At 42.3% G+C, this 25344-nt stretch overlaps 1 protein-coding gene across 4 annotated transcripts in view; it reads right to left on the bottom strand.

Annotated features, from left to right (window-relative positions):
• Positions 1–4005: 4005 nt before the first annotated feature.
• prkg1 (protein kinase cGMP-dependent 1) overlaps positions 4006–25344 on the bottom strand; it is a gene marked incomplete at its 5' end in the record, with an annotated part of 196838 nt that continues 175499 nt past the window's right edge. For 3 of the 4 annotated variants that reach the window (XM_080456359.1, XM_080456358.1, XM_080456357.1), the window contains 9 exons: positions 4006–4588; positions 4810–4876; positions 5143–5205; positions 5659–5781; positions 7304–7467; positions 8516–8657; positions 8815–8904; positions 10066–10205; positions 16031–16127. In XM_080456359.1, coding sequence (XP_080312485.1) covers positions 4490–4588; positions 4810–4876; positions 5143–5205; positions 5659–5781; positions 7304–7467; positions 8516–8657; positions 8815–8904; positions 10066–10205; positions 16031–16127 — 985 coding nt within the window. In that variant the 3' untranslated portion in view covers positions 4006–4489. Of the gene's footprint in view, positions 4589–4809; positions 4877–5142; positions 5206–5658; positions 5782–7303; positions 7468–8515; positions 8658–8814; positions 8905–10065; positions 10206–16030; positions 16128–17653; positions 18955–25344 lie in introns of those variants that run through there. The other variant, XM_080456360.1, reaches the window with a different exon arrangement.

A 25344-nucleotide genomic window follows, 5' to 3' on the forward strand; every position in this document is an offset into this window, starting at 1 on the left:
CACACACACACACACACACACACACACACACAGAATATACATGAGCCTGGGGTCGCTCCCCTCCTCCCATGTCTTCACATTAAAAGCATGATTTGATGGAGCGCGTTGTGAACTTATACTGCAGATCTTCATGCAGCTGATTGCTGCTCAAGTGATCCGACTGAGCGTAAGGGGGAGGGGGTAAAGTGTCTCGCTCATGGTCACCTCGACACATTGCCGGCCGGGGTTGGGAAGTGGGAATCGAACCGGAGACCTTTCTGTTTCCATGGCGGCCTCAATACCCCACTCAGGAAAGGACAAGATATTATTTTGGGGAGCAAAAGCGAGTCTGATTTTGGGACTAATCTTTTCTTCCATAGGAAGCGAAGAGAGGGAAGATTAACTCAGAGATGATTTAGTGAAACATAAATCATCTACACATATCACAATATTGCCAGTGGAATAAAACATTAAAAAACATAAAACATTTATTCCAAAGGTTTCGTGTTCAACCCACTGATCTTAACGTGAAGACAGCTTTAGGGGAGAGATGATCCCAGGCTTCTGTGACAATAAGGGACAATTATGCCGTTTCTAAGGCACTTTTAGCGTCGTTGCCAAAATGACCGTGCAGTGAAGAGGGGAGGGGGGGCGTGTACAGCCACATGGGTGCATGTCCCACTATATTTCCCGCTAGGTCCTGCAAAACACTGCCTCCCATGATCGTTCCTCCCCCAATAGGAATTATTTGGAAAAGTCTACAGCGCTAAACGCAGGAAGGCTGCAGGCGAAAGCTACCCCATTGTGGCTGCCGCTGTATTGGCGGACAATGACAATAAAAACGACAACAATAATAATAATAATAATAATTATATAACATCAGCAACATAAAAGTTAACCATTCAAACATCAAAAAAACATGTCAGTAACATAAACAATATCTGCAATATATTCAAACGAACCAGTGACTCTCACTTCATCAAACAAATGTTTTACCACAAAATAACAATTCATACATATATATACATGAATATACTTTACACAGTAAAATCCTCTGTGTTTTCTTTCTGTACAAATGTAACCAAATGGACCATTTGGTTACCTTTGTTCACTCTCTGAGTTAAATGAACACTAAGGATGATACTGTGTATTGCCTGGAACCGACAACCTAACTGCCTGTGCTTCCAGAGGTTTCCAGTGAAGGACAGGGCTGTCTGATACAGGTGCCTTGCTCGACGGCACCTCCATCGCAGTGGTTCTCAACCTTTTCTGGACCATGCAGGGCCCACTTTGGGCCCACCTGACCACATAACATAACATGGTCAGATGGGTGGGCCGCGTGCATTTTCAGACCTTGTTATGATCAATCGATTGATCGGCTTGGATTAATGGAACAAATGTAATATACTTTCATGTAATAAAAATATTCATATTTAGAGGGTATCACAATAAAAACTAACTTTTCAAGGTTTAAAAGAAACACAATTTCATATAAAAAATAATAATATATATATTAAGGTTATGATTAAGGGCCTAGTGGTTAAGGCGCATGCCACATATATAGGCTCCAATGCAGCCCGACTGCGAGTCGCAGGTTCGATTCCCGAGCCTTACGACCTTTGCTGCGTGTCACCCCCTGTCTCTCTCTGCTGTTTCCTGTCTATCTCAACGGTACTATCCAAATAGGTAGAACAAGCCCTCAAAAATATCTTTAAAAAAAAGGTTATAGTGTTTTGCCAGTTATTTTGGGGCCCGCTTGCAATACCCTCACGGCCCACCGGTGGGCCCCAGCCCACAGGTTGAGAACCACTGCTCTGTTGGACACATGGCTGTTGATGCACATGCTGGCTGTTGCAGGGTTCGAATCTGTGACCTTTCGGCTAACAGGCCAGGCTCTGCCATATCATCTCTCCATTTAAATAGAGTTTTGGTCATAATAAAATAATAACATAATAATATATATAATTAGTTCCTCTCTAAAATATGTATTGTAATTGCACTTAAGTATATTTTGAAACATAATGACATTATTCTCTCTCCTCCTGTATGCGTACAGTCAGGAGAGGGTCAGATCACCATCCTGTTAAGAGGTACGAAACATTACAGTTACTCCAACACACACACACACACTACTGTGTGTGTGTGTGTGTGTGTGTGTGTGTGTGTGTGTGTGTGTGTGTGTGTGTGTGTGTGTGTGTGTGTGTGTGTGTGTGTGTGTGTGTGTGTGTCTGTGTCAAGTTTATAATTAGATCTATCACTGAATTGTTTGAATTTCATTCTGTACACAGTGTGAATACAGCAACACTCTGCCCTCTTGTGGCCAGTAAGGAGAACAGCACTGTGCTGTGATAATGCTCTTATCCAGAGCGACAGTTGGTGTAGATTTGACCAACTTGGCACATGGAAGGGATAAAATATCCCTCAAACAAACAAACAAACAAATAAACAAACAAAAACAAGAGGAAATATTGTCTTGTTAGGGGCGTAAACAAGCTCTTTAAAAATACCCCCAAAACACAAAACTTTCCAAATTCACTTTGGCAAACAGCAGTCCTGAAAAGCTCTCAGCTTTACAATGAGACATGATAAAGAATGGAGGGATGAGATATATCATTGCTGTCGGGCATTTCAACTTTGTATGTATTTTCTCTGTAAATGAAGGCCCTCGTTTGACATACAAGAGCGTCGCACAAAAGTTGTGATAATAGCTGATCTACAAGCATGAATATATGAAATGTACATCTTAATATCATATTTTTTTTACTCAGTCTCTGTACAAATGTAACCAAAAGAGCTTGTAGATCGGCTATTTTCACTATTTTATAGTAGTTTCTTTAAATAGTAATAAAAAAGGAACAAGGTTTCCACCCGACCGCGACAATTATGGTAAATTATGTCATTTCAGTGTACAAACCTGTGTGTGTTTATGTCTGCGTCGACATGTGTGTAGAAAGTAAAGGCAAGTATGTACAATGTACAAACATCAATATAGCAACAGCAATAATATGCACGAGAACACAATATTTACAATATGAAGAATAATGGAAAGAAAAGGGAACGTTTAAAAAACATAATAAAGCATTGTTGACGATAACGGCAGTGATTCCTGGCCCAGTGGTTCTCAAACGGGGGTTCGTGGGGACAACCAGGGGTCCTTGAGGAGGGGTTCCAGGGGGTCCCCAGCAAAATTAGTTCAGGATCAACTAGACCAGACTAGACTAGACTAGACTAGACTAGACCACAGACCAGTGGTTCTCAAAGTCTGTAACTCTGACAGTAAAAAAACGGGTCGATTTGGTTCCATTTGTTTACTCTCAAAGAGTTAAGCGGTGGTCCTCGACATTTTTTAAGTTTGAGAGCTTCTGAACTAGACTATAGATTTGCTATTTGAAAAAAACTTCTGGAATAATCTGGAATAATTCTAAAAACATTTTAAACAAATCTTCTCTTATGTGGGATCCCTCGCACAAAATATTTTCAGATGGGGGGGGGGGGGGTCCGTGGGCCAAATACATAGTGATTTGGGGCTCCTTGGCGTGAAAATGTTTGAGAACCACTGCCCTGGCCAAAATCCCAATACTGCATCTCCGCCTCCTCCTCGCCTCCTCTGCACTCCGTCCTCCAGCGCGACCCGGGAAATGGTTCGCGTCCCAGAAGTATTCTTCTGCTTTTTTTTAGGAGGAGCCGAGAGAGCGAGGAGAGAGGAGGCTCCCCGAAGCAGCTTGGGGGGGGGGGGGGGGAGGATCAGCGAGGGACACATCGATAAGTGTATCCCCTTCGTGTCTTCGCCGGAATGCGTGACGTTAACGTATGAATTCTCCCTCCTCTCCACACGACAACCAGAGTGGTCCAGCGATCCAGCCAGCGTGACACGTCATCATAACTAACTGCAGTCGCTTCGAGATTACGCTAACTTGAGCGTGGAGCGTTCTGATTCTGAGTCAAGCCGAACCCCATTGATTCCTCTGTCTGAAGTTTTGAGTACTGGGGGTATTAGGCTATATTGGCTGCAACAGTAGACCCCCATAGCGCGCGTTCCTCTGATGTCCCGGGGGCTGATGGGTAAACAAGGCTCACTGTGATAAGAGCTGTGAACTCAGGAGTGCCTGTGGGTGTCGGAGGTGACTTCAGTGTGACGTCTCGTTCGGTTGACATCGTGCAGAGTAAACAAACACGATGACGGAACAAAGTACTAGAGTATTCCGGTCTCCATTCCTGCTGGTATCGCCGGCTGGTACCAGTCGTAGCAAAAACCATGAAATAAAATAAGATAATATAAAAATAAAATAAAAACAATGCACTGACTCAGTCTGCCCTATAGGACACTTTGGGGTTAAAGCTTCCTGTCAACAGAGGAAGGAGTTTTTTTGTTGTGTGTGTGTCACTTTTAGGACTGTCCCACCAGGTAAAAAAGGGAGAACGTGAGAGAGAGAGAGAGAGAGAGAGAGAGAGAGAGAGAGAGAGAGAGAGAGAGAGAGAGAGAGAGCTGGAGGGGGGTGGGGTGGGGACTCTAAAAATCGTTGTCCCACCCTGAGGTGTCGTCTGGGGGCGGCTCCTCTGCGTCCTCGGGGAAGTTGTCAAAGTTACTGGTGTCTGTAGGAGAGGACACCTGGGACAAGATGATATATAGATTAGAACACCTATACTAGAAATAGTGCGGGCGGTATTTATAGTATTGCTAATGCTGAGATAAAATGGCAATAATAATAATGATATCAGATGAGAAATAATAAATATCATGTTAATCTTTCATTATAAAAAGTCTTTAATTTTAAAGTACAGACTTGAATAATTCCACAGTTATTTTATGTATTTTATGTGCTGTCTTACATCAGGTATGATGGGAGGGGTTAGCGTTCCTTTCCTTAAACCATCCCAGTTAAACACTTCAAACCACCTGAGAGAGAGAGAGAGAGAGAGAGAGAGAGAGAGAGAGAGAGAGAGAGAGAGAGAGAGAGAGAGAGAATGTTTTATTGACCCATTAAGAAACAAATCAAATTGCTAAGAAAATTTAAAGTAATAAATGTATTGGATCACCGTCCAAAAGAGACAAATCAAACCAAAACGACAAAAAAAACAACAAGGCAAGCGAGTGAGAATACAGAAAGAAAAGGGTGATAATTAAAGGTTATGAGCTGTTATTGAGAAGCTGTGTGGACTGACTTGTGTTTCTGGATGTCCTTCACTCCGTTCTTCAGGTTCCCCAGTCTCTCTGAAGGGTTGTCTCTGAGGGGACAATAACAACATTAGACATTTAACAATAGACATTTAACATGATACAACGTATCACTTTTTAGTCATGATTTTTGTATATTTGTAAGTATTTTCTGAATGTTTCGACCCTGAACAGACAGAATGATGAAGCACCCCAGAGCAGCTGACAGAACAGCTACAGTATCTGTGTTTTTTCCCTCTCTCTCTCGCAATTAAATACAAGCATTTCCTTTTGAGAAATGTAGACTGTGTGTTTGATATAAGATTTTCTACATGTGCGACATGTAGAAAATAGCCGAGCTTGTAGATCGGCTATTTTCACTATTTATCGTAGAAAGAAGTGTATGGCTCAAGTGGTTAAGAAAATGCCTCTATATATGTACCTGTCTGCCTGTGAACCTCTGTATGTCTCTCTCTCTACGTGCCTGTCTGTCTGTGTTTGTACACCTGTGTCTGTCTGTCTACCTGCAGAGCTTCTTGATGAGGTTAGCAGCGTTTTTGTGGATCTTCTTGGGGAACTCCACCATGTCGATGCCTCTCAGGATGATGTTGTATGTTTTCATAGGATCAGGACCTGTGAATGGAGGGCTGGAGAGAGAGAGAGAGAGAGAGAGAGAGAGAGAGAGAGAGAGAGAGAGAGAGAGAGAGAGAGAGAGAGAGAGAGAGAGAGAGAGAAATAGGAGGAGAGTTAATTCCTAATTTCAAATAAATCATTGCAATTCCATACAGCTTTATTGGCATACATTACAATGTTGCCAAAGCAGGTGACAGTGAAATACAGTAATCTGTAGAATAATTAATAGTACCTATCTAATAGGTACTATTAATTCTACAACTCTACTGTATTCTACACTACTCTATTATACTCTGCTATACCATGATCTCTATTCGATATTACTGTACCGTAGTTCAGGGGTCTTCCATTTATTTTCAGGCCAAGGACCCCTTAGCTGAGAGAGAGATGAAGCAGGGACATACATATTGTATAAAATTGTGTTGCAGATTACACTTTTTCATAGGTTTCATAGATAGCTTCATAGACGTGTTTGACAGCACTGTCATCAGTATTTTTGTAATTATAATTTTTTACATCTTATCTATGTTACCGCTTAAACCCTCCATACCAAGCATAGAGACAAAGGTCAAGTTTACTAAGTAAACTTGACCTTTGGCTCTATGCTTGGTCCGCTGTTTTTTTCCCCCTCTACATCAAACCACTTTGCTGAAAATGGCCGATCTAAAAGCTCACAAAAATGAATGGTCGACTGTAGCTTTGTATCTTCATGTCGCTGGCTTCTGTTGAAAATGAATGGTAGAATGTAGCTTTGTAGCTGCAAGTCTGAACGCAGCATTATAGGAGGAATGGGAAACTATAGTGAACAGCGCCCAGAAAGCAGCTGAACTGGGGTTCAGTGTCTTGCTCCAGGACACTTCGAAAATAAGCCAGTGATAATCACAGCCGTACTTCATGGACTATGAACCTGCCTCTGGGGAAGGATTCTAATCTACAGCACTCTTTTCTACTCTACTCTACTCTACTACCCTACTCTATTCAGTGATGGAAGAAGTACTCACATGTTTTACTGAAGTAAAAGTATCAATACCCTATTGTAGAAATAGTCTGTTACAAGTCCAGGTATTCAACATTTACTTGAGTAAAAGTACAAAAGTATTGGCATTAAAATACACTTGAAGTACCAAAAGTAAAAGTACTCATTATGCAGAAGGTCCCATTTCACGAGTTTTCAAACTTGTTGAAAATTGTTTAAAAATAGCAGATCTAATAGCAGATCTACAAGCTCACAACGCATCGCTAAGCGACTCGTTGTGAGCTTGTAGATCAGCTATTTTTAAATCCAGTACAAAGTAACCAAAGTTTTCAAATAATTATAGTGGAGTAAAAGCACAATATTTGCCTTTGAGGTGTAGTGGAGTAGAAGTCAAATCATTGAAAATCTGAAATACTCCAGTAAAGTAAAAAATACTAATATTGTAATAAAAGTAATATTGTACTTAAGTACAGTACTTGAGTACATGTACTTAGTTACTTTACACGACTGACTCTATTTGACATGATTCTACTCTATTCTAATGTGTTCTGTGGTCCCACCTGCCGGTCAGGAGTTCATACATCAGGATACCCAGGGACCAGTAGTCAGCAGAGAGGTCGTGACCTTTGTTCAGGATGATCTCTGGAGCCACGTACTCTGGAGTTCCACAGAATGTCCAAGTCTTTTTACCAAAACCAATCTTCTTGGCAAAGCCAAAGTCCACCTGAACACACACAGAGAGACAGGTACTATAGAGACTGGTGGAAAAAGTACTCACATGTTTTACTTAAATAAAAGTATCAATACTGCAATGTAGAAGTACTCTGTTACAAGTAAAAGTCCGGAATATAAAATTTACTTGAGGTAAAAGTACAAAAGTATTGGTATCAAAATGCACTTAAAGTACCAAAAGCAAAAGTACTAAAATGTTTGAAAATAGCCGATCTACAAGTGGAAAGGAGAGGAGAGGAGAGGAGAGGAGAGGAGAGGAGAGGAGAGGAGAGGCGAACTGCCTATTCCCATATTGTTGAAGCAAGGGGGCGGGGCTGGCGGGGCTGGAGAGAGTCAGCGCACTGAAGTCAAGGCACAGACTACTGTGTTGTTGACGGACAACGGATGCACGCTTATGAGAAACAACAAAAATAAAACCTGGCAAAACAGTTGCGTGCATTAGCGCAAGTCGAGGATAAAGGAAACATTCAGTCTAAATGTCCAGCTTGCTAATTCTCGCCTACTACTACTACTTTTGTATTTTAAACTTTAAATTTCTCTAAATATTTTAAACTTTCAGGACAGCCTAAGTACAAATATCATTTATGAAAAGGCTACTATAGGCTACAGTGAAGTCGGACTGAATAATGACTTCAGTGATATTTGTACTTAGGCTGTCCTGAAAGTTTAAAATATTTAGAGAAATTTAAAGTTTCAAATACAGAAGTAGTAGTAGTAGGCGAGAATTAGCAAGATGGACATTTAGACTGAATGTTTCCTTTATCCTCATCTTGCGCTAATGCACGCAACTGTTTTGCCAGGTTTTATTTTTGTTGTTTCTCATAAGCGTGCATCCGTTGTCCGTCAACAACACAGTAGTCTGTGCCTTGACTTCAGTGCGCTGACTCTCTCCCAGCCCCGCCCCCTTGCTTCAACAATATGGGAATAGGCAGTTCGCAGAGGAGAGGAGAGGAGAGGAGAGGAGAGGAGAGGAGAGGAGAGGAGAGGAGAGGAGAGGAGAGGAAAGGAAAGGAGAGGAAAGGAGAGGAGAGGAGCAGTACCAGCTTGGCGTATCCTCTGCTGTCCAGGATGAGGTTCTCAGGTTTCAGGTCTCTGTAGATGATTCCTTTAGAGTGCAGGTAGGAGAAGGCCTCCACCACACACGCTGTGTAGAACCGCGTGGTCGAGTCCTCGAATGAACCCCTGCGCACGCACACACACACTCGTCAAGCCCAGCAAATTGCCTGGAATGTAAATTGTGTGTGTGTGTGTGTGTGTGTGTGTGTGTGTGTGTGTGTGTGTGTGTGTGTGTGTGTGTGTGTGTGTGTGTGTGTGTGTGTGTGTGTGTGTGTGTGTGTACCTGTCTCTCAGTATGGTCCACAGCTCTCCGCCCAGACAGGCCTCCATCAACATGTACAGATATTTACTGTCCTTAAAGGTCCGGTACAACCTGATGCACGCACACGCACACACGCGCACACGCACACACACACACACACACACACACACACACACACACACACACACACACACACACTTTTTATTTCCTTCGTACAGGAATCTATTAATTATGTACACCATAGTCACGGTGGAGTAATTTGATTGGCCAAGGGTAATTCCATGACTTCTCTTCTGACCTCTGGCGTCAACAAGGCATTTTCGCCCCCAGAACTGCTGCTCTGGATACTTTCTCTTTTTTTCTCACTGCCATGTAATTGGCTGACTAGAAATTTGCGTTACCGAGCAGTTGGCCTAAAAAGTGGCCAATGTGTTAATTCGTTGCTATCGGGCAGAAACCTCTCATCTCCATATCTAAATCACAATATCTTACTGTCCCTTATTGAACTGATAAGGGAGTAAAGGGACACACTTTGTTCCGTATTTTTGGGGAATCAATCAATGACACACATCTTACCAGTTCAAACAGCTCATACTATAATACAGGTTGTTAACCCATTAAAACCGGGAAAGCATCTGTGTCATTTTATAGCTTTTATAGCTAGCTATATAGCAACATACGTTTTTCAGAAAACTCTTAGGATTTAGAACAGTGGTTTAGAACAGTGGTTTAGAACAGTGGTTTAGAACAGTAGTTCTTGAAAAATAGCAGATATACAAGCTCGCTGCAAGCTTGTACATCTGTTATTTTTTTACATTTTCGGGGCCAAATACATATAATTTTTGGGGGTCCTTTTGGCATGAAAAAGTTTGAGAACTACTGCTTTAAAAGGCATTTGTAGGATCGACCCATTTAGGGGGCGGGAACCCCTATTTGTAACTATACCTTTCAAGACGGGAACCCCTTTTGGGGTTGTTGTTGTTACTATGTACAGTATACTGTATAGCAACATACATTTAAAAAAAATTGAATATATATTTGAAGTTTTTCAAAAAACTTAGGTCAGGATTTAGAAGGCGTTTTTAGAATCGGCCTCAGGTCTAAATGGGTTGATATAATATACAAAAACTGCAAATATATAGAGATTTTCTTTTCTTTTCTTTTTCTGGGGGCGTCCCTTATTTTTCTTGGAAATAAGGGACGTCTGTCCTGGCGTCCCTTATTTGAACGTCAGGTCGTTGCCGACCCTAATGTGAAGGTGATGGACTCTACCTGACGATGAAGTCGGAGTGAGCCTCGGTCATGATGTGTTTCTCTGAGCGGATGTGCTCCTGTTGCCTGGTGTCCACGATGTGGCGCTTCTTCAGGATCTTCATGGCGAACGTCTTCACCTCCTCGTTCTTCAGCTGCACCTAACACACACAGCACAGCACGAGCACACGCACACGTTAATATTACTATACTCGTGGAGGATATCAATGCTTTAGGACGGCGGTTTTATGAATGCCATTTTCACACTATTTTATTGTTTTTTTTAAGCCTAAACCCTAAAAGTCAAAAGTAGCTGATCTACTAGCTTATAGATCAGACATTTTCCCTAAACCCAACAACCCCTAAACCTAACATCTAAATGTCTCTTGTGAGGACCAGGACAATTGTCCTGAAAATGTCTATTTCTCAAACTCTACTATAGTTGTGGGGGACAGTTGGCGCTCACAAGCAGAATCATACAAGTACAGTATTGATCACACAAAATCAGGAGATGCTACAGATTCATCCTTTTGCTGTGTCTTGTGTATGTTATGTTGCAGTGATAATGACCTCCATAATGTGTGAGTGTGTACATGCTGCTCCCCTATGTACTGAGATATTAATAACCTTGACCTCTGAACTGTCTGCATATAGAGCATGACACAATCACTATTCCTGTACTGAGGGCAGACCTGACACACACAGAGAGAGAGAGAGAGAGAGAGAGAGAGAGAGAGAGAGAGAGAGAGAGAGAGAGAGAGAGAGAGAGAGAGAGAGAGAGAAGGAGAAGTAAAGGAGTGAAGGTGAAACTCTACCGTTTTCCAAAAAAGGAAGGAATCCCCAGCAGGATTTCCCAGAACGCCCCAGGAGATATTTTTAACTCTCCTCAACACAAAAACACAAGCTGTACACAAACCTTGACACCTGTCTCCCTGTCTGTCTGTCTGTCTCCCTGCCTGTCTGTCTGTCTATATCTATATCTACATATCAACCTACTGCACACACATACGGTATACCTATATACCTACCTAGCACCTTTTATGAGCTTTACAATGTGCGTTATACTGCATTCACCCATTCACACCTACATACTGACGACGGAGGAAGCCATGCAAGTGGACAATCTCATACGGAACAGTTATAAGGGGGGGGTTCAGTGTCTTGCTCAAGATCGACCCGGGGACCTTTCCGATTCCCGGACTGCCACTCTACCCCCACTGAGCTGCCCCTGTTTGTCCTCTAAGGAAAGTTAAAAATACGTCCTGAGGAATGCTGGGATATCCTTGGCCAGGGGATCCCTAGCCCTGCCCTGGAGACTATCCATCCTGATTCACTGCTATGCAATTTAATATGTTAATCTGTTTAGGCTGGGGGATTCCTTTACTCCTGTACTCCTCCACTCTACTCCTCCAAACATCCTTCTATCCAGTGGTGGAAAGTAACTAAGTACATTTACTCAAGTACTGTACTTAAGTACAGGTTTGAGGTATTTTTTACTTTACTGGAGTATTTCCAATTTCCAATACTTTTACTCTACTCCACTACATTTCTGAGGCAAATATTTTACTTTTACTCCACTACAATTGAAAACTTTAGTTACTAGTTACTTAGACTTACTAGATGTTGATTATCATTACAAAACATACATTACCCTCTTCAGCCCTATATACATTTCGGCTATTTGAAAATAGACAATCTACAAGCTCACAATGTGTCGCATCGCGACGCATTGCGAGCTTGTACTGTAGATCTGCTATTTTCAAAAGATTTTATACATTTGAAAACGTGAAATGATGCATAATGAGTAGCCTACTTTAACTTTTGGTAATTTAAGTAAATTTTGATACCAATACTTTTGTACTTTTACTCAAGTACATTTTGAATTCCGGACTTGTAACAGAGTATTTCTACATTGCAGTATTGATACTTTTACTTAAAGGAGGAGTTCACCCAAAAAAAATCTTATTTTCTATCAAATACACACCCCATGAAGCCATGATTTCATGGATTTATTTTTGTTTTTGTGGCATTCCTAAGACAATAATTTGATGACCGTGTGTATTTCCGGTAGGAGACACAAATAATCTACTTTGTGTCTCCTACCGGATACATTAGCCGGTAGGAGACGGGAACCAGATTATTAGGTTAGGAATGCGACAAAAACAAAAAATAATCCATGGATTCAAGGCTTCATAGGGTGTGCAATTGATAGAAAATAAGATTTTTTTTTGGGTGAACTCCTCCTTTAAGTAAAAAATTTGAGTACTTTTTCCACCACTGTATGTGTGGACCCCAGGGAGACTGATGTCATGCATCAGCTTTGATTGATTGATTCATTGACTACTTTATTAACAAGACTGTTAACCTTACATGTAGTAGTATAATCAAAAGTTATGCTAAAAGGATAACACAAAAAGCCCCCGGGGGCTTGTTTCCACAGTGGTCCACTGCACTCAATTCATCAGTAAGACATACAATATAAGCAACACATTGCATAACGGTAAATGCTCCAGTAGCAGAAAAAAGATATGTTTACACTTTACAGAGAAAGTAGGGAAGGGGGTAAGTTGGTGGGGGTACCGTATAGGAATCTAAAACCAGTTGTAATTTGAGGTCAGCGATGATTTTAGGTTCGTTTTAAGTGTGGATAGGGAGTCAAGATGTAACATGATGTCTGATGTAATGTCTGTTGGAAGATCATTCCACATGTTGGTGGCAGCATAGTAGAATGCATTTTTTCCCCATGGTTGTGCTGAATGGCAATCCTAATAAACTCAACTCAATAATCTGTCTCAAAGAAAAAAGTGTTCTTTAGAAAAGGAGGGAGAATTCAGTGTCAAATAAATTGGGGAAAAAAAACTAGGCACATCTGCATCTACATAATCTGTCTGTCTGTCTGTCTGTCTGTCTGTCTGTCTGTCTAAAATAATGAACTGAGGACCCCCCAACCTGATTTAGATGCAGTAATGGTCTTTTTTCATTACATTTTATTAGTTTTTTATTAAGGTATTAATAAGGTCTTAAAAGTCCTTAAATTGTCACTTTACTGTCATCTGGGGACCCCCCCCCCCCCCCCAATTAAAAAAAAAAATATATATATATATATATATATCATGGGACCCACAGGTTGCGAACCACTGGTCTAAATCTGTCGAATGTCAATATCCAATATACCAAGGTTGTCTCATCTCCAGCAGAACAGAACAGAACAGAACAGAACAGAGTGGTAAGCGGTTCACATGACTACAGGGGTCCAGTTACCAGCGCTGGCACCGTAATGGGAAACTCATCTCAAATGGAATCCAGAGGGAGTTGTAATGAATGTTGTAAAGGTACCCCTACTCATTTCACATACAGCATACTTAACACACGTGCTTCACATACAGGGAATGGACAAACATATACGTAATTATACAGTATATACATACATACATACATACATACATACATACATACAGTGGTGGAAAGTAACTAAGTACATTTACTCAAATACTGTACTTAAGTACAGTTTTGAGGTATTTTTTACTTTACTGGAGTATTTCCAATTTTCGGCACGACGTGTCGCGTTGTGAGCTTCTAGATCTGCTATTTTCAAACATTTTTGTACTTTTACTTTTGGTACTTTAAGTATATTTTGATACCAATACCTTTGTACTTTGTATTCAAGTAACTTGAAACAGAGCACTTCTACATTGCAGTATGGATACCTTTACTCAAGTAAAAACATTTTGTTCTTTTTCCACCACTGCATACAGAAATACACACACGCACACACACACACACACACACACACAGACACAGACACACACACACACACACACACACACACACACACACACACACACACACACACACACACACACACACACACACACACACACACACACACTACTTTGTAGAATCGGCCTGCAAGTCACGTACACACCAAGGTGTCAGGCAATGGCAATGCGAAGTGTCTGAGTCTGATGATCAGTGGTATTTAGTGTCCCGTGATGTTGGCAGTAGACAGCGACCCCATGACCCCATTGAGTTATGTTGAATCGGCACCAGAATTCGTCGGGAATGGAGAGCATTTCATTCACATTTGATCCCTAAAAATAGATGAGTGTGAACCCGAAAATACCTGGACAGCACGCACTGAGAGGGAGGGAGGGTGGGTGGTTGTAGCCTGACATGGCCAGACTAATATGACTGCGTAGATATTAGTCTGGGATCTGTGTGTGGAACCTGCATTTCCAAGGGGCGGATAAAAAAAAATCCTCTGGTGATAAACCCGCCCCATATTTGGATACTGGGCCCTGATTGGTCCCTCACTACGTCGGAGGGAGTGAAATCCAATCACAACTGAGCGGTGCCAGACCAAATCTGCCGAGGGCAATTCTTTGGTGGGTGAGTGAGTGAGTGAGTGAGTGAGTGAGTGAGTGAGTGAGTGAGTGAGTGTGGGTGGGTGGGTGAGTGAGTGAGTGAGTGAGTGAGTGAGTGAGGGTGGGTGAGTGAGTGAGTGAGTGAGTGAGTGAGTGAGTGAGGGTGGGTGGGTGGGTGAGTGAGTGAGTGAGTGAGTGAGTGAGTGAGTGAGTGAGTGAGTGTGGGTGGGTGGGTGGGTGAGTGAGTGAGTGAGTGAGTGAGTGAGTGAGTGAGTGAGTGAGTGAGTGAGTGAGTGTGGGTGGGTCAAAGTCAATGTCAAAGGAGCAAAACTCCCTGCCCACTGTAGGGGTGTGTTCAACAACTCAAAGGGCTACGTTCACTACGGAGTCAATCAGCTTTATTGCGAGGGGTATAACTATATATTGTACAACATTATTCATTCATGTATTCACCCAGTTCTGTAAGATTTATTTAATCTCGCCAATGCACAGAACAGGGCCATACTTTATCTGATTGTCACCTTTAGTCGCAGTTAGTCAGGAGGACAAGACAACTTTTGCTGTTCTGGCCTTTCGTTTGGGATAATCTAGTTGGGTTGCGTCTAGATCTAGTTGTGTAGATCTAGACCTTTTCACATTTGGGAGTGACAGAAGTAGGAGACCCAGTTTCCTCAGTGCAGTATGTGCACCATATCGTGTGTGTGCGTGCGTGCGTGCGTGCGTGCGTGCGTGCGTGCGTGCGTGCGTGCGTGCGTGCGTGCGTGCGTGCGTGCGTGCATGCGTGCGTGCGTGCGTGTGTGTGTGTGTGTGCGCGTGCGTCAGGTTGTGTTATTAGTGGCCTCTAGAGCAGGACAGCTCGCGCACAACGAGGGGAATGTTGGCTTCACTAAACTAACCCATGATTTACGTGGATCCTAAATGTATTAATATCTACCATTTATATGGCTTTACAGTAATGTGTATTTATATCTAACTGAATGATTTATAAGGGCAAAGAATAGTCAGGCAGACAGTAAATGAATAGCTTGACCTTTTTTAGAGTGACTGACAGTCTGGGAATCAAAAGGTCCCCGGTTTAATCCCCATATGGCTCCTCCTCGTTTTGTGTGGAAGTGTCCTTGAGCAAGACACTGAACCCCTGACTTGCATGATTTCCTCAGTGTGTGAACGTGTGTGTGTGTGTGAATGGGTGAATAGAACGCACATTGTAAAGCTCATAAAGGGTACCAGACAGACAGACAGACAGACGACCCCCATTTCAAAATATTTTGTTCCAGGGACCCCCTAGAATCAAAGATGCTTTCCTGGTCTTGATGGATTACATTTCTGAACCTTCAAAGCGCTTTACAATGTACTTCACATTCACCCTAGGAAACCACACAAAGCACCAAGCTTGCTCATCGAGAGCAGTTGGGGGTTCAGTGTCTTCTTGCTCAAGGACACTTCGACACGCAGCCAGGAGGAGGCGGGGGGTCGAACCTGGAACCTGAGCCACTGCCGGCCGCGATGGACTGAGATCGATCGATCGAAGGATGGACGGACAGACAGACAGACAGACAAATACACAGACTGGACAGACAAAGTCAGTCAGACTATGAAAGTGAAAGGATGCATCGTTTTACCAGTTCGACGCGTCCAAAGCCTCCGACTCCCAGCGTGTCGATGATGTTGAAATCCACCAGCCGCAGGTTGGAGAAGAAGGCGTTCTCCGCCTCGTACCTGTACACACAAAACATTACAAATCCATCAGGACCACATCGGAAACAAGTGTTTTATTGCGCTTTTATGTGTATATATCTTGGTTTTAGGCCATTATTGTGTTTACTTGTATTTCTTTTACCAAAATCCAATAAAGAAAATCTAATCAAATCACTGAGCAGCAAGGGGCGGTCTGTGGAGACAGCAATACAACAGAAGATAGGAGACACAGATATATTTTTCGCTGTCTGTCCGATCTGCAAGCTTACAACGTGTCACGAAGCGACATGTTGTGAGCTTGTAGATCTGCTATTTTCACTGCTTTTGTGCGACACTCTTGTATGATGAAGTAGGGCGTTCATTTGTGGAAAAAATATGAAAAAGAATATGGGGATACTAGGTTTCTGCCTGACGGCAACAATAATAGATTATATTTAGATATTATTTTACAGGTAGAAACCCTATGTCCAAAAACCTTTCCAGAAATGGGAAAAAGAACCCGTGTTCCAGTGGATCCAATGTAGTCACAAGCCTCTTGTTAACACTTTTCATGGGTTGACCACTTGAACCCCGACGCCCCCTTGTTCTGGGGGGGGGGAACATTCGCCAGAAATAGCCGATTTACAAGCTCACAGCGCTCGTAAATCGGCTATTTATGGTGCATAAGAGATTCGGTGTGGAAGTAAACAAGAGCAGAGGAAGAGAGAAGTGCAGAACGCACACTCACTATATAAACCACTTTCAACCTGCTGTTCCTATTTTGGGAATGTCATTATTCTCAACACGTTTGCATCGCTGCTGGCATAGGGCGAAGTATAAAATTGGGCATTAATTCATAAAAAATATATATATATATATATATTTCTGTCCGACAGCTACGATTATGTGAACAGACAACCAAATTGTAAAAAAAACTACCATGGGATAAAAGTTTTGAGCATTCATAGAGATGATGAAATATTTAAACATTATGGCTCATATAGGAGGATGGATGGCATAAGAAAAGAAACCAAGAGAGACAGAGAGAGAGAGAGAGAGAGAGAGAGAGAGAGAGAGAGAGAGAGAGAGAGAGAGAGGTCACATACTAATGTCAACAAGCTATATATCCTACTGCATGATTTAGAGATTATTTGAAGAGAGAGAGAGAGAACGAGAGACAGAGACAGATGCAGAGAGAAAGAGAGAGGATAGGAGCGAGCGTAGCATGTGACACACAGGTTGTGAGACAGATTTGAACTATAGCGACAGGACTTAACTGGTGACTACCAGTGTCTGAATGCACACACAATTTAGGCCCCGTTCAGACTGGCAGCCCAAATCTGATTTACATCCTATCCAGATTGGAGTCGCATTGTTTGTATGCAGTCTGAACAGCACATAAACGCATGGAAACTGAGTTTTTGCAAATCAGATTTGAACCACATTCCTTAGCCTTGTTCAGACTGCATCAAACCAATCCGACTCCAATCTGGATTAGGAAGTCAGGTTTGGGGCTGCCAGTCTGAACAGGGCGCCTAAGTGTCCAAGTCAGCAGGGCAGAGTCGTACCTGCAGCATTTGACCACGTGGAAAAAGGGGAACTTCTTGATGGTGCGAATGGAGTAGGAGACGACGGGGCAGGGAGCAGGAGGTGGTGAGGAGGAGGCCTTTCTAGACCTCCTCAACGGGACAGGGAGTAAATCTCTCATGTCGCTCTTGTCAGTCCCGCGGGTACCAACGGAAAGCAGGACACGCGGCGGCTGGTTTAGGGACGGTGTGTTCTGCACCTGAAGGAATGTTCAGGTCCACTAAAACGTGGCTAGGAAAGGACGGCTGGAGGCAGCTTGTCAGCAGATAAAACACTTCCTGACAAAGCTCTTAGGAACAACAGTAAGGAGTCAATAGAGTCGTCAGGGTGACAACCGTGGGCAACTCTGTTCAGCACAACGCTTTAAACATTAAAGCTCGTCAGCGGAACACTGTGGTCAAGGAGCACTTAAGAAAAGCAATCCAGCTTCCAGCTTCTCTTAGCCAGCAGGCCTGGTCAGTTACGTGGATATTTCAGTTCAGTCTTTAAAGTCAATAATAACGTAACAACAAACCCCCCAAACTAGGAGATATTTGAATGGTCATCAACTATTGAGGATCCAGCGGGGTCTCCTTTTTTTCTTTTACGAGAAGGTTCTGCACAGTGTCTCAAACGAGGATCTCTGTCGCCATTTCCACTTCACATAGTGAGGGCAGGGGAGCTTCTCGGCCAGGGGTCCGAGGGACTGTGGTGGCGGCGGCAGTGGTCCGAGGTGATGGTGGGTGTGCCGGGGTAGCAGTGAGGGTGCCAGCTCCTTGGACTGCGTCTGCATGTAGTCGGGTCCGAAACAGGGGCAGGTCCCAAAAATGAAACGGGATGGTGTCAGAATCTGGAGTGGAACGCCTTTGAGCAAGGCATCGTTTCCGAGAACAAAAAATCTAAAATCAAAATGCAACTAAACATTTGAGCGTTACAAAACGCTCTTAAGAGGAAAACCGCGGTGGTTTCTTGTGTTATCTGGTTGATTATGTCGGCTGTGTGTCTGCACAAAGACAAAATGCAGACACTATAGTATACAACATTTAATTACTTTTCCCCAAAAGATTGAGCTGCTCTCAACCAAAAAAAGAACAATCCGCCACAATATATTCCAGTCAATACAAATGAACAGCTTCAGAGTCTGTTCGGAAGCAATCGCCAAATGATGAAAAAGGACTCCCGGAGTTTCCCCCACTTGAAGAAAGTCCAGACCAAGCTGTTCAAAACCAGCGGGTCAGTCCTACACTGAGACGCAGTGACCAGCACTTCAAACAGAAACCGTTTGGGGAGTTCCTTCTCTGTGCCAAAACAACGTCCCAGAGAACAGTTTCCCCTCAGTGCCACTACATATATATATAACACTACGCTGACTGGAGAGCCCTAGCGCATGGCTGGCAGTATTTTTAGCACGTGGACATGACAGTTAGTGTGTCTCTCACATTTACACGCTGCTGCTGCTGCTGCAACAGGGGAGCATGCAACTTCTCATCATGTTGCACCTTGAGATTCTGTCTGCCCGAAAGCAATACATTAATAAATGTATAATTGTCGTTATTTTGTTGTTAAATCATTACAACTTAAAAATGATTGCTTATTCCATTATTATTATTATTAATATTACTTCTACCAAGGCAATTATCTTTTCGTCTGTCTGTCTTGCATTATGTGATCTGTATCTAGATATCGTCTCTGATGGGTGAAAACCTCATATGTCCAAAACAGTTACTTTTCAGGATTCAAATTCAAAAATAGCCAAAAATAGCAGATCTACACTTCTATCTACACTTTTGTAGTATGATCAAGTAGGACATTAATTTACCAAAAAATAAACATAAAACCAGTTAAAATGGGGAGATAAGAGGTTTCTGCCCGACAGTGACATTATCTTACCTTGATAAGGTCAAAGGCAATGGTGGAGAAAGTACTCACATTTTGAATTTACTCAATATCAATACTACAATGTAGAAATACTCTGTTACAAGTCCAGAATTCAAAATTTACTTGAGTAAAAGTACAAAATATTGGTAATTGTTTTACTTAACTCTTTCAGTGCCATGCTTATTTATGGAATTTTGGTTCTGAGTGCCACAACCAAAATTAATTGTAAAAAAAAAGTGCTTAGGAGCCGAGATACAGCCTTTTTCAGTAAAAAGTTAAACAAGAAGTGAATGGAGCAACAAATCTTCAAATCATCATATCTTGGGTTCTGAACATGTTTTTCCCCAAAAACTTTTTTTTGACGTATTTGATGTCTTGTGTCACACGGGGCGTCAGGCCTCATGACGTATTTGACGTCTTGTGGCACTGAAAGAGTTAAAGTACCAAAAGTAGAAGTACTCATTATGCAGAATGTTCTGTTTCACAAGTTATCATATGTCTAAAATGTATAAAGATCTTTTGAAAATAGCAGATCTACAAGCTCACAATGCATTGTGAGCTTGTAGATCTGCTATTTGTATATAGGGCTGAAGTGGGTAAAGTATGTTTTGTAACAATAATCAAAATCTACAAAGTAACTAGTAACTAATGTTGTCAAAAATAGTAGTGGAGTAAAAGTAAAATATTTGTCCCTGAGAGGTAGTGGAGTAGAAGTAAAAGTACTGAAAATTGGAAATACCAAAGTAAAGTAAAAAATACCTCAAAATTGTACTTAACACATTGATTGCCTAGATCGAGTCAACTCGTTTTTAGAATCCATCGCTTGATTGCCTAGATCGAGTTAACTCGTTTTTACATTTTTGGGGGAAAATTCCACAAGGGGCGACCTAACACAGCTTTGGAATGATCGATCGTCTCTCAGAGAAGAACAATGTGGATGTGACGTCATTCCAAAAAACGTCACTTCCATCCGCCCCAATGATGGGATTTTCAGAAAAACGGCTGTAACTCAGTTTCTTTTTTTTCCATTGAAAACCACCCGTTTTCAGCGGACCAAAGCTCCAAAATGGCGGATCACGGTTGGAAACTTGTTGTTCCCATGGATACACAGATCCTTCCGTCTACTCACAGGAAACTTTTTCCGTGTGTTTTTTTTACACAATGTCGGTTCCACGGCGTTTCAAATATCATCGGATTGAGGTAATTATACGCCGGCACGGGGATAGAAAACTATGTTTAATATCTTGGCAGTCAATGTGTTAAGTACAGTAATTGAGTAAACGTACTTTAGTTACTTTACACCTCTGGTCAAAGGCATGTTAATGCAAGCACACTGAAATAAGAATGTCATCATTCTGGTCCCCCCCCCCCCCATTAGTCAAAACAGCAGACTCACCATTTTCCACCTCTCCAGACTCCACCCCCTCACCTCATAGCACCCCTCTTTACTTGGATTACTTCTCGTTGCCGATACTTGATAGTTGATAGTTAGTACTAAGCATAAAAGTGGGTTACTTGTTCACGCGTGTGATGCATATTATTTAGATAGATGGACGCTGTTTGCTTTGCCCACCGTAAATATGAATATCCACTGATTATAATACTTCTAACAATAAATAAGTAGATAAATAAAGCATATCACCGTGATATGATAAATACTACAAACAATGAACAAATAAATCATTCCCCCCTTCCTTTATAAGCTTCAAAAATATACTTATTACGCTTGTGTGTGTAAACTTTTAGGTCCAATACTGTGATTGTTGACTTTAAAGCAAGTCTAATGTAATGTGTATAATAATGTGAGTAATACGTGATGGGATATAATATTGCACATGGAATGGAAACTGACCATGACATCCCAGTGTTTTCTGTTTACCATTTCCATAGCAACACACTCCCACTGTCCAGTAGTGTGAACTGATGGACAGACAGAGACACCTGGTGTGTGTGTGTGTGTGTGTGTGTGTGTGTGTGTGTGTGTGTGTGTGTGTGTGTGTGTGTGTGTGTGTGTGTGTGTGTGTGTGTGTGTGTGTGTGTGTGTGTGCTCTGTCCTTATCTATGCCCTAAGAGGAAACCTGACACATCATCACCTGACAGAATTCACAGACAGCAAGAGAGAGGTCAAGGTGCTATGATAAATGTGTTCTTAGAATTTTTGGTCATGAAGATTATGTCTACTACATACAGTCATACACTGTCTCTCTCGCACGCACGCATGCATGCACGGATTGCACGCACGCACGCACGCACACGCACACGCGCACACACACACACACACACACACACACACACACACACACACACACACACACACACACACACACACACACACACACACACACACACACACACACACACACACACACACACACACACACACACACACGTTTGTATTGTTTGTATAGGCTGTTTTGATAGTTATTGGTTTAGCTATGATCCTAGATTACCATGTATGTATGCCTATGTATTACCTTGCGTTTACCTTGCTTACTGTACATCGCTCTGGATTAAGAGCGTCTGCTAAATGCCTAAATTGTAAATTGTACTTGTGAGGATGACAGCATTTTAGGACTGATTTTATGAATCATTTTTTATTTTATTTTGTTTTTACGATTTTTTGGTTTCGATCTACAAGCTTGTTGATCATATCTTTTCGGTGCACAACACTGGCATGCAACTAATAATAAATCAGCCTACGCTAACCTCTAATCCTAACCTCAATCTTTTCCCAATTGTAACCCTAACTGCCCAAATCTTATTTAAACATAAAACAACCATTTCTCATGTGAGGACCAGGAAAAGTGTCCTTACAATGACTATTTCTCATATTCTACTGCGCTTGTGAGGACATTTGGCCCTCACAAGTATAGTAATACAAGCGCACACACACACACACACACACACACACACACACACACACACACACACACACACACACACACACACACACACACACACACACACTGGCAGTTAGAGACGTGATGGTGTCGGGTAGGCCTACCAGTGACATCATCAACGTCAGACAGTAAACAGAACTGGGTCTTCAGCATCCTGGGTGGTCGTCTGTGACACCAACACTACCAGGTTGCCGGTTCTCTTCCCTGACTAGCTGTGAACGTACACAGCAAGGCACTAATCCTATCTGACCGACGGCACTGTACCCAGTAGACAACCTGTGTGTGTGTGTGTGTGTGTGTGTGTGTGTGTGTGTATGTGTGTGTGTGTGTGTGTGTGTGTGTGTGTGTGTGTGTGTGTGTGTGTGTGTGTGTGACACAACCTCTGCACGCCACGCACGTATGCACGCACGCATGTACGCACGGACACTTCACCCAAATCCACCCTGCATCTCTTAAATAGCATACCACAGTGATTAGCTATAGCCTCTGTGTGTGTGTGTGTGTGTGTGTGTGTGTGTGTGTGTGTGTGTGTGTGTGTGTGTGTGTGTGTGTGTGTGTGTGTGTGTGTGTGTGTGTGTGTGCATACAGCTGTCATAACACGAATTAACCCCCAGTACAGGGACCGTTGCCTAGGGCAACATGGGAGCATGAATGAGAGTATTTAACCTGCAGGGTTTACAAGACCTCTGTCAGCAGCTCCATGGGCCTTCAACATGGAGTCTAGTTTATACACCATTTTATAGAGCAGTGGCTCTCAAACATTTACGTGGCAAAGACCCCCCAAATTAAATATGTATTTGGCCTTGAACCCTCATCTGAAAATATTTTGTGCCAGGGACCCCCATAGGCCTACAAGATTTTTGTTGTTGACATCTTTTTTTTTAAATGAAAAAAAAAATGAACCACAATTTACAAGATTATTGGTTAAACAGATGTTGCTGCATTAATATTATCAATTTGCTTGCAACCCCCTGGGACCCCCTTCGGAACCCCTCCAAGGGGGGGTCCACGGACTCCACTTTGAGAACCACTGACATAGACACCTAGCTGAGGCACTTGTCCAATTAATACACTGTCAAATCCTAAGACTCAGTGTGTGAACCCTTACGGGTCCATTTGGTTTCATTTGTCCAACACAAACTAAAATGATAAATGACCAGGTTGAAGTTTGAGTTTAGTCCATGACTGTGGGTCGTGTTGCCAGGTCTGCTTATTATAAGCGACTTTGGGCTTGTTTTTCTGTAAAGCCGCTTGTAAATACTGGTAGTTGCGGGTTGTGTTTTTTGGGGGGCTTGTTTAAAGTGTAGTTGCTTTTTTGGGCTTGCTTCACAAATGTTGGATTACTGTTTAAACCAGTGGTTCTCAAACATTCTTATGTCAAGGACCCCCAAATCAATGCGCATTTGTCCACGGACCCCCATCTGAAATCATAATTTGTGCCAGGCCGATGTTTATAGGTTTGAAGTGTGTGCACTATAGTCGCTTTTTTGGGGCTTGTTTTCATAGACCTGCTTGCTTATTTCTCTCGCAAAATCTGGCAACACTGACCGTGGGCTTTGACAGAACTAGAGCCCGACCGATGCCAGAGTTTTGGGTCCGATGACGATCCCGATCCTAGACCAGCGATTCTCAAACGTTTTAATTCCAAGGACTTCCATAACTTTGGGAGTGTACAAATGGAACCAAATGGACCCGTCTGTGAGCATATGGAACAGTGTTGCATCCATACACTGCAAGGGATGGCCAGTCAACTAAGTTGCACAGTGATGGGTCCTAGATTTGGAATTCATAATGTATAACTCTGCACGATACAGGGGGTCGAGTTTAGCCAAGATAGCGGGACAGACAAATGATCAATATCAATCCATCAATATCAATATCACCATAGTCGAACTGAAGCAGGAAAGGCTAAGGCTAGACAATTGGTTTTCTTTGAAGACACAGAGCAAGAACCTGAGTAGACATTCAACGTGGTGTTTGCAATGCCAAATTCAAAGTCAATGCCATTTAATGTGCTTGTGGCAAGGGGTTAGGCCTTTGAGCATCCTGAGGAGACCATGGCCTTAGTTTTATTAGCGTTTAGCTGTAGTCTGAGGAACTCTAGTTTACAACTGTAGATGACTGTGGACATTCTGTTGTCTTAGACCAGTGGTTCCCAAACTTCTTAGCTCGAGACCCAAAAGAGACATTTGTTGTCTCCCCGGGTCCCAAACTAGCTGATCTACAAGCTTGTAGATCTGCTATTTTCACTAAATCTTAAGGCTTTTTTCTTTTTTTAATTTATGGACATTCTCTTTTTTTAATGTTTTTAAAATTCTATTGATTGATTTTTTTTTATTATTTTTTTTACTTTTGATTATCTTTTGAAATAACAATTTAAAACAATTGTAGTATATAATGATATATTCATTCACTACGCGGAGGACCCATGTCTGTGTCTCTGCAACCCAAACATGGGTCCTGATCCACTGCTTGGGAAATAGCCCATCAACACATTACGAGAGCTTGTAGGCTATTTTCAGCATTAACATTTTCTTAAATCCATTTCAGAATAGCAAGAGGCTATATGGCTATTTGCGGGTCCTTGACATGGAAAAATTTGGGAACCCCTGACCCCTAAGGCATGATAAGGTGTGTGCGTGCCTGCGTGCGCATGGTGGATCATTTTCCTTAAGGGTCAGTACTTCTGTAAGAAGGGTCTTCAGGAGGTCAAGAGTACAAATACCATGCATTCATAAGTTAAACACACAGACACATGCAGCTGCGCGGCACCCAAGGCTGCTCTGTACTGTAAGTTGAAGGCCACAGGTTCGAGCTCCTTAATGTTGACAGTGGAGTCTCCCTGGATAAAATTGCTGTTTGAATAGATCACGTGCGTGAAAATGTATAAATGTACATATCTCTGCTGACGGGCA

Source organism: Gymnoscopelus braueri (genome assembly GCF_963280865.1).
Source record: "Gymnoscopelus braueri genome assembly, chromosome: 17".
Classification (NCBI taxonomy): Eukaryota; Metazoa; Chordata; class Actinopteri; order Myctophiformes; family Myctophidae; genus Gymnoscopelus; species Gymnoscopelus braueri.